Raw genomic sequence first — 8967 nt, 5'->3', positions numbered from 1 at the left:
AAAGGGATAATGTCCTTGACTGCTAAGCTAGGGTAGGTGTGTGGGACTAGCCCCACTTTGGTAGGAATTTCCCATTTTTAAAACTTTGTATCTTGCTACTTTTTTTTACAGTAGAATCTAGCGTACCATATTGGATGTGGCTTAAACTGTGTATCAGGTTTAATATACTAAATACTTTATAGGATTATGAAAAGCACCATTTTTTCAGTTACTTCACTATCTAAACAAGGTTAGAGTCACATTCTAGTGTTTTTTTGACTCACGAACATTTTCCCATGTAATAAACCCGTGGGAATTGTATTCTCATTTTACATTCAAGGGCAAGAGAAGTTATAACTTGCCTTAAGGTCAGATTGCTGGAAGTGGGAATGCTAGAGATTTACTCAAATCTTTATTTTTTTTTAAATCCTCATCAGAGGATACCTTTTCCATTGATTTTCACAGAGTGAAAGAGGGAGGAGTAAGGGAGCGAAGAAAATTGATGTGAAAGAGACACACCTGACTGGCTGCTTCCCTAAAGCGCCCTGACCAGGGGAGGGGAGCGAACCCGAAACCCAGGTATGTGCTTTTGATTGGGGAATAAACCCAAGAACCTCTGGTGCGACAGCCAACGCTCTAACCATTGTGCAAAACTGGCCAGGGCTCAAATCTTTAAATTCTGAATTCATTGTTCCTGGAAATGGTGGAAAAGCTTGGTGGTCACTATATCCTGTTACTGCTACCTTCTGTATTGGTTACCATGACTTCTGCTTTGGAGCTGTTGTAGAAAACACCTTTGAGGTTCATGAGGGGTAGTTGTTAAGGGGCAAGTAGCATGTGGGGTTACAGCCCCCATGGCCAGTGCAGCCCAAGACTCGGCTCTATGGGTGCTATCCCTGGACCCCTGTTGGAGTTGGAGAAGAGCCATTTAAGTGGCATGAACCTGGTAATTCAACTCTCCTAGGAACCAACATTAATTAAATATAGTTAATACCTTTTCCGCTTTGCTTACATGATGTTTGGAGATTCCAGGCTAAGATTGCTGCCAATAGCAGCCCTCTGAGATGTAGAAAAAAATCTTCCTTTTCATCCTGGTAACTGGGGAGAAATAACATGAGGGAGGATGATACCTTTCACACAACTCGCTGCAGTCTTCAGACTGTCTAATTAACGAGGCTAACGCTGACTTGAAGCATATGCATTTTGGGGGGAGATAATCTTCAAACTTGCTCACGACTTAGAGTAACCTCTTGCTCACTCAGAATCCCAAGCATTAATATTAAAAAGCACCAGCTTTCTTTAAAACTTCCAGATCCCGTGAGCCATGGTCTTTGGAGGGATCCTTTCTGGAATCCTGGCCGGACAGATATGTTGGTAAAAGAAAGTCACAAAAAAAGGGAAATGACACTGCTGAGAGGGAAGACTTTTCTGACCTGAAAAATTCAGTCCAGTTTCCACCAAGTCCTGGAGCTGGAAGGAAGCCTTGGTGATGGTGTGGCTCTCACTTTACAGAGTGGAAACTGGGTCAGAGCACGCAACCTGCTCGAATGAATGAGGGAGGTGCGTCTCCTCACCCGGATCTCCTGACTCCTGGCGTCCAGCGTGCTTTGCACCACTCCCAAGAGCACCCTGGTGGTGGGTTTCTGTTAGCCTAGTGATCTTTTTCAAGGCCAGTCTCTTGGTTCACTTCCATAAAAATGCTGAAACAAGTTATCAGCATTTATGCTGGTTCCATGTTCTTCATGGTACTAACTTGTCTGGAATCAAATGCTTCCAGGGAAGGGGCTGCAAGTCTCAAGTTGGCATAACAGCACCCATGCACACAGAGCAGGGGAGATGTGAACTTTCCTTTGCAAAAAGCAAAGTTGAGGCTAAAATTGATCCCTGTAATGGAACTTCTAACAGGTCTGTTTAAAAAGAATAACTTGGCTCTAATCCTGTGACCAGTTCCATTATCTTTCCCTCCATACTTATTTGTGAAAGCCACCCTTACACTGTATTCCCCTGAAAAGTTCAGGATTTTATGACCTTGGCAATATGTGAGCCCAGAGGTGCAAAATTCAGTTTGCTCCTGCTTATTTCTCCTTGGCCCTGTTTACCTGGAAGCCTTCCCAATGTGTGAGAGATTGCAGAACCCCAAGTGGACTGGGCAGGAGCATGCCTTCTGCTTTTAAACAGGTCCAAAGAATGGCTAGAGAACCTACCTAGGCTATTAGCAATTTCCTCATTCGGCTAATTAAAATAGTTCATCATAATTGTGTTACTAACATTGAATTGATGAGACTCTTAGTGTAATTTTTTTATCCCATTAAATTTTCTTCTTTGTGTATCCAAAAAGGTCACATGTATTTCTATAAACAATAATTTGTTGTGCCTCCCCTAGGCAGCTCCGAGGTTTAGGGGGATCAGCTTCAGGCTCTTGAATTTATGACTCATGCATTGGAGACTTGCTGATGGCAGGCTTATTTTATTCACGATGTTTTAGAAATGTTTGAATTAGTTGCTAGTATTTCAAAACTGGGATATTTCACAAATGTTCAAATTCCCAATTTCTCTTGAGGGGCTACTAACCTGGTTCTCCTTTTCGTGGCAGGAGTCAAGTGTCCATTAGAAATGAAGCTCAATACACGAGTGTGCCCACACTATGTTAATAATGCTTGTAGTGAGATTTCCTGGGCATTCCTGAAATAAGTCCACACCAATTGGGCAGGGATGTGTGCCATGTGTGGAAATCCAGCAGTCGTGGGTGCCCAATGTTATTACCCTTTTAAAAAGGCCCATGATTTGTATGTAAAGTGAAAGGGTTAGACAACACATGGTATCTCCTTTCACTTCTGGAACTTTTTATTTAACTCGGGAACTAGAAAGCAGAGAGTCAAGAATAGCAAATGCACACAGAGAACGGATCATTGCCTTTTAATGAGGGCTAAAAGGAGTGTTCCAAAGAGTTTTAGGTCGGTCTGTGTTTCCTGGACCACAGTAAAGCCTTTGACTGCGTTGACTGTGCAAAGCTACAGATTGCACTGAAAGTGGGCGTGCCTCAGCCCTTAACTGTCCTGATGCCTCCACTATCAGGACAGAATATGGAGGAATAGTTTCCTATAGGCAAAGGTGTCAGACAAGGGTGCACCTGATCTTCCTATGTGTTTAATCTGTAGGCAGAACATGTCACATGAAAAACTGAGCTAGACTCAGGAAGTGATAATTAGTGGAAGAAATATCAATAACTAAATATATGCAGATGACAGCATCTTATGGGAAGAAAGTAGCAATAATTCGAAACTTTTGATGAAAATGAAAGTGCCAAAATAGGACTGCATTTGAACAGCAAAAAGATAAAATCATGACTACAGAAGAAATACACAAGTTTAACAAAGACAATGAGGACATTGAAATTGTGAAAGATTTTGCTTATCTTGGCCCAGTCATGAATTCCCATGGAGACTGCCACGAGAAGGCAGTGGAGGAATTAGGAGATCACTAGGAACAAGGATTTGCTATCAGAGGCCAAGCCTAAGGTCACCCACATCCTCTCAGTCTCAATTACCATGTATGGATGTGAAAGGTGGACGAAGGAGGCAGGCGAGAAAAAAATGGATTCATGTGAAATACAGTGTTAAATGTCTACAGACACCCTAAACCACCAGAAAGACAAACAAGTGGGTCCTACAGCAAATAAAGCGTGAAATGTCCCTGGAGGCAAAAATGAGAAAACTGAAGCTGTCCTACTTCGGGCACATCCTGAGAAGGCAGGTTCTTTGGAAAAGACAATACTGAGAAAAAGAGAAGATCAAATACCAGATGGATTGACTCCATAAAGGAAGCCACGGGCAGGCGTTGGCAGAGCTGAACAGGGCTGCTAAGGACAGGCCATAGTGGGCATCACCCACTCATAGGGTCCCCGGCATGTAGCACACACCGGAGTTCCTGCGGTCATTCTGTCAGCGTCCCTCCATGGATCATAAACTAAATGTTCTCCAATTTGGCCTGAAGTGAGGGAAATGCAACCATTAGGATTCTGCTTCACCCATTGAGAGATTAGAGGCAGTGTTTTAACATCTGAGGTTTACCTTGGGACCAAATTTTAGCATTTAGTGACTGACCACACATTTTGCACTCTTGTTAAGTGAATCTATGCACACCTTTTAGCAACTATGCTTCATTTTCTTATCTTTATAGAACTGCAAGGCAGTCGCTTTCCTTTCTCCCTTTGTCAGTAAGCTTTAAGGGTTACATTATCATTGTGAGTAAATATTTCTGCATGTTCTTAAGCCTTTGCCAATCTAACCCTTATAAAAGGAAATGCAAAAAATGAAGTGTGAGAAGAAGCAAAAGCAACTAATCTTTTGAGAATCACTTGAAAACCACTGAGGACAGTGACTTCATTTATAACCACATTTTCTCAGGCTAAGCACGACCTGTTTATTATTTGTTATCCATCCTCTATGACAGTGGTTCTCAACCTTCTGGCCCTTTAAATACAGTTCCTCATGTTGTGACCCAACCATAAAATTATTTTCATTGCTACTTCATAACTGTAATCTTGCTACTGTTATGAATAGTAATGTAAATATCTGATATGCAGGATGGTCTTAGGCGACCCCTGTGAAAGGGTTGTTCGACCGCCAAAGGGTTCACGACCCACAGGTTGAGAACCGCTGCTATATGAGCACCATATAGCAACAGTCTTTTCTAAGGGATGCCCATTTTTTTTTTTAATAGGAGGACACCAGCTCCATGCAGGATGACCATTCTTGGCAACATTAGCTTCCAAAAAGGTTTAAAAAAAACCACGTGTTTCTATGTTATGTGAGATTGCAATGGAATAAGGATTCTCATACATCATTAGTGTAAATGTAAATCAGGGTACTTTTTTTGGAGGAAAATTGTTGATACCCATCAACATTTTACATGCATAGCCTTTGTCCCAGTGAGTGTGCTGCTCAGCATTGCTGTGCACACCTGCCAGTGCAGGATAAGGTGTCGATGAGGAAATTCGGGTCCAGCACCAAGGTTCCGTGGATGACAGTATATCTAAAAGTGGAATATTATGCAGTCACTGAAAGCATGAGGTAGGCCTATATGCACCAATTTGAAATGTCCACATGTAAAGTGGAAAAAGCAAGTCTCAGCGTGCATAGTTTGCTGCTGTTTTTAAGAGGCGTGTTTATGTAACTAGGCTTTACCATCTGAAGGCTCCACTAGGAATGAATAACAGTGGTTACTTTTGGGGAGGGGGTCTGAGGGACTGGGGGGGTGAAGAGTAGAAAGGAGACACTCGTGCTTGTTTGAATTTTTTTGCCATGGGCATGCATTTCCTTTTCATTGTTGATGTTTTGAAATGAACCAGACCAGGGAACTGATGATAGAGTTACTGAGTAAAGAGCTCTCAGCAGTGGTGTGTTTCTGAAGGGCTCTGTGTAGCCCAGATACAAAGCCTTGCTGTGTCCAGGGATGTGTGCAAAGGATGCCGCCGACCTCTGGTTACCTACTGGATTCGTGTGGCTCCTTCCCAAGGCCTAGCGGCTTTTCTCATTCCAGTAAACATGGACAGCCGTGCCTCTGTGCCACAAGCCCTCTTTCCCACCTACTAGCAGGGACAGTAGACGTGCAGGTATCAAATGGTGGTCTGTTCACGGCAGAAGAACGGGAAAAGAAATCATGCCTAAACGCAGGAGCAAAGTGGAAGCTGTCTGGATATGTTTGCAAAAATTTGTGTTCAGAAAAGTAGGTCATTTATTATTTATTGTTTATTAAATACCTTCCAAAAGGTCCAAAATACCACTGGGACCTTAGCTAGGACTGCAGCGTATGTGCAAGAATGGCACATACCAAAATATCAGCTCATTAGTTCAAGTCCAAGATAATTTTCCCTTGAAATAGAACCTCCTATTAAGTTGAAATAGTCAGTGGTACAGCATCCTCTAATTTAAAGATTTTAAAAGAAAAACATAATCAGAAGGCCCGGTTTTCAAAATTGCTGCTAAAAGCTAACAAATTAGCTGGAAGGGAGGGATGAAAAGGAATAACCTCTCTTCAAATAATAAATCTACAAAGTCCTCTGCCACAAAAAAGCAGATCCTTGTAGTTTTGGTCTCTTCCCATGAGATAATCACCACCTTGCTAAAAATGGGACCTCCCCCGCCCCACACACACACCATCCCCAAGTGGGGAAAAAAAACATCCACCCAAACAGTTTCTACTTGTTTTTACCATATATTCCAGGGGTCTATATGGGGTTTTTGTTTGTTTTTACATTTATACAGTTTACATTGCTTGACCCATAAATAACACTCGGAAGATTAATAGGGCCATAGTTTTAAAGACTATTTACATAGCCCCACCATGCATACAGAGCCTTTTTAATATTGGGGGGAAAAAATCAAAAAAATTGAACTCTCCATCACTAGGCAATATAAATTTGACCATCTAGACTTATAAACCCTGACTAAAATACAAGCAATCATTTCATCCATAAATGCTGTTTCTGGTTCCCTAACAAATCTAGCACTGCAGTGTAACAAACATCTTGCAATTCAGGGATATAAAAATATCAGCTTTAAAATCTGAACTGTACATTATGTACATTAATATTTGCACCGTTAAATTAGGAATACACTTAAGTCTATGAAATACTACATTATAAATAGCAAAGTTTTTTTGTTTTGTTTTTCAATCTGTAGCTGGAGCTAATACAATAATACAAAGTTTACCTGGCTAAAGAGGACTGCAAGGGGACGAGGTGGCCTCGTGGGATGGGGCGCACAGTGTTGGCTGGGTCAGTGTGACTACGTGCATGCCGCACAAGACAGACCGATCAGGCCTGGGCCAACCTGGCGTGGACAACGACAAACACTATTGCTTTACAAAGGCGGCTGAAGTTCTCCGTCGTCTAAAATCAGAAACCTCGTCCAATCACCTTATGACAGTTTCTAGAAGATTCTCTTGCAGACTGGAAACCGAAGCAGCTATGCAACACCCTAATGTACCTGACTGGCACCGTCCGAGGAGGGTAAATGGGAGAAATCACACCTTCTGAGTGTTAATCTGACACTGTAAACAGCAGTCGGGGGGCTCATGTACATGGGCAAAGCACTTTAAACTATTTTAGCAATTTTCCTACGAAAGAAAAAGGATATGAGTCAAGAGGGTTAATGGCTAAGTTGAGACAGGACCTCCACAGCTACTGGGTTAAGAAATAATACAGTTTTTGCCCTTGTGTCCCTTTTTCTTCTTGGGTTTAGTCATGCCCGGACCAAACTGAGGCGTGGGGAGTGCAGACGTGGGGCTGGAAAGGTCGTCTGTGTAGTAGGCGTACCTCTGCGGCCGGGGCTGAGGGATCGGTTGTCCAAGAAAATAGCCTTCTTCTTCCGAGTCGGAGGAGGAGGAGGAGGAGGAGCACCAGGAGTCGTCGTCCTCCCCGTAGAGCCCCAGGAAGCGGGGCACCTGCGGGCTCTGCAGCGCGTAGTCGGAGGTGGCGTGGGCATAGCGCCCGTAGAGGTCGGCGTTCTGGATGTACGCCTGGATCTCCCGGGCGCTCTTATTCTGGATGAACTTCTCGTAGTTGTCGGGCGTGTACAGCCGCAGCCTGTCCTTGGGCGGGTACTTCCTCTCCGTGACCAGGTTCAGGGCGTTGTCGGAGCGGGACTTCCTGCTCCTCCGGCGGCGGTGGTGGTGAGGCCGGGACCCTCTCTCCTCGAAGTGGTACACTCGCCTCCGCGTCCTCTCGCTCATCGGGGGCTGCCGGATCTCCAGGTTGTCATAGCTCCCGTTGTCGATGACGTCATCGGAGAACTTGACCTGCTGGGGCCTGGACTGGGACTTGGATCTTCGGAGCACTGGCAGGTGGACTGGTTTCTCCTCGGGCATGATTTTCTCTGGGCACAGCTCTGAACTGAGGCTCTTTAAGGACTCGGCGCTCCGGTGCAGCATGGAAGAGTTCAGAGTCCCCATGTTGCTCATCTTCTCACAATCTTCTGCCTCTATCTCCTCAAAGTTCTGCAGAGAATATAAGGATGGCCTTGGCTTACTTTCTCCATCCACCGAAGCCCCTACGAGAAAAACCAAGACAAGGTGTGAGTCTCAGTGACCCTAATAGTCTGACAGTTATTACAAACAAGCTACTGAAAGGAAGCATTTCAAAGAAAATTCTCCTCAATTTCAATATTTGATTACCACCCACCAAGTAAACGCAACATTGCATATAAAGAGAGGAGGTACGAATTTTATTACTGACCCAAGGGCACAGCCTTTCTTAGGAGTCCAGTTGTTTTGGAGCCAAACACTAGTTACAGAACATGGCATGAACAGCAACAATGTAAAAGCTCTTCATTAAAATCTCATGATTAGCCCTAGCTGGTTTGGCTCAGTGGATAGAGTGTCAGCCTGCGGACTGAAGGGTCCCAGGTTCGATTCTGGTCAAGGGCACAGGCCAGGATTGTGGGCTCGATCCCCACTGTGGGGCGTGCAGTAGCTGATCAATGATTCTCTCTCATCACTGATGTTTATCTCTTTCTCTCTCTCCCTCTCCGAAATCAATAAAAATTTATTTTAAAAAAATCTCATGATTACAGTGGGGCCTTGACTTACGAGTTTAATTCGTTCAGTGACAGAGCTCGTAACTCAAATTACTCATATGCCAAATCAAAAAGTGAACGAGTGAGACACGTGATGCTGGGCCAGGGGTGGGCAAACTTTTTGACTCGAGGGCCACAATGGGTTCTTAAACTGGACCGGAGGGCCGGAACAAAAGCATGGATGGAGTGTTTGTGTGAACTAATATAAATTCAAAGTAAACATCATTACATAAAAGGGTACGGTCTTTTTTTTTTAGTTTTATTCATTTCAAACGGGCTGGATCTGGCCCACGGGCCGTAGTTTGCCCACAGCTGTGCTGGGCTGATATTGTGGCGTTCACTGTGACGTTCGCTGCGCCAACTAGCGGTGGGGTATCTGAAGCTGGCTCGTAACCCGAATTTTAGCTCGCAA

At 44.0% G+C, this 8967-nt stretch overlaps 1 protein-coding gene across 3 annotated transcripts in view; it reads right to left on the bottom strand.

Annotated features, from left to right (window-relative positions):
* Positions 1-6170: 6170 nt before the first annotated feature.
* PRICKLE1 (prickle planar cell polarity protein 1) overlaps positions 6171-8967 on the bottom strand; it is a 102757-nt gene continuing 99960 nt past the window's right edge. For all 3 annotated transcript variants that reach the window (XM_070410398.1, XM_070410399.1, XM_070410400.1), the window contains exon 8: positions 6171-8030. In XM_070410398.1, the coding sequence (XP_070266499.1) occupies positions 7171-8030 (860 nt within the window). In that variant the 3' untranslated portion in view covers positions 6171-7170. The remainder of the gene's footprint in view (positions 8031-8967) is intronic.

Source organism: Myotis yumanensis, unplaced genomic scaffold, assembly GCF_028538775.1.
Source record: "Myotis yumanensis isolate MYYU_CA2020_CCGP unplaced genomic scaffold, mMyoYum1.0.hap1 SCAF_3, whole genome shotgun sequence".
Classification (NCBI taxonomy): domain Eukaryota; kingdom Metazoa; phylum Chordata; class Mammalia; order Chiroptera; family Vespertilionidae; genus Myotis; species Myotis yumanensis.
This window is presented reverse-complemented; position numbering and strand designations above follow the sequence as displayed.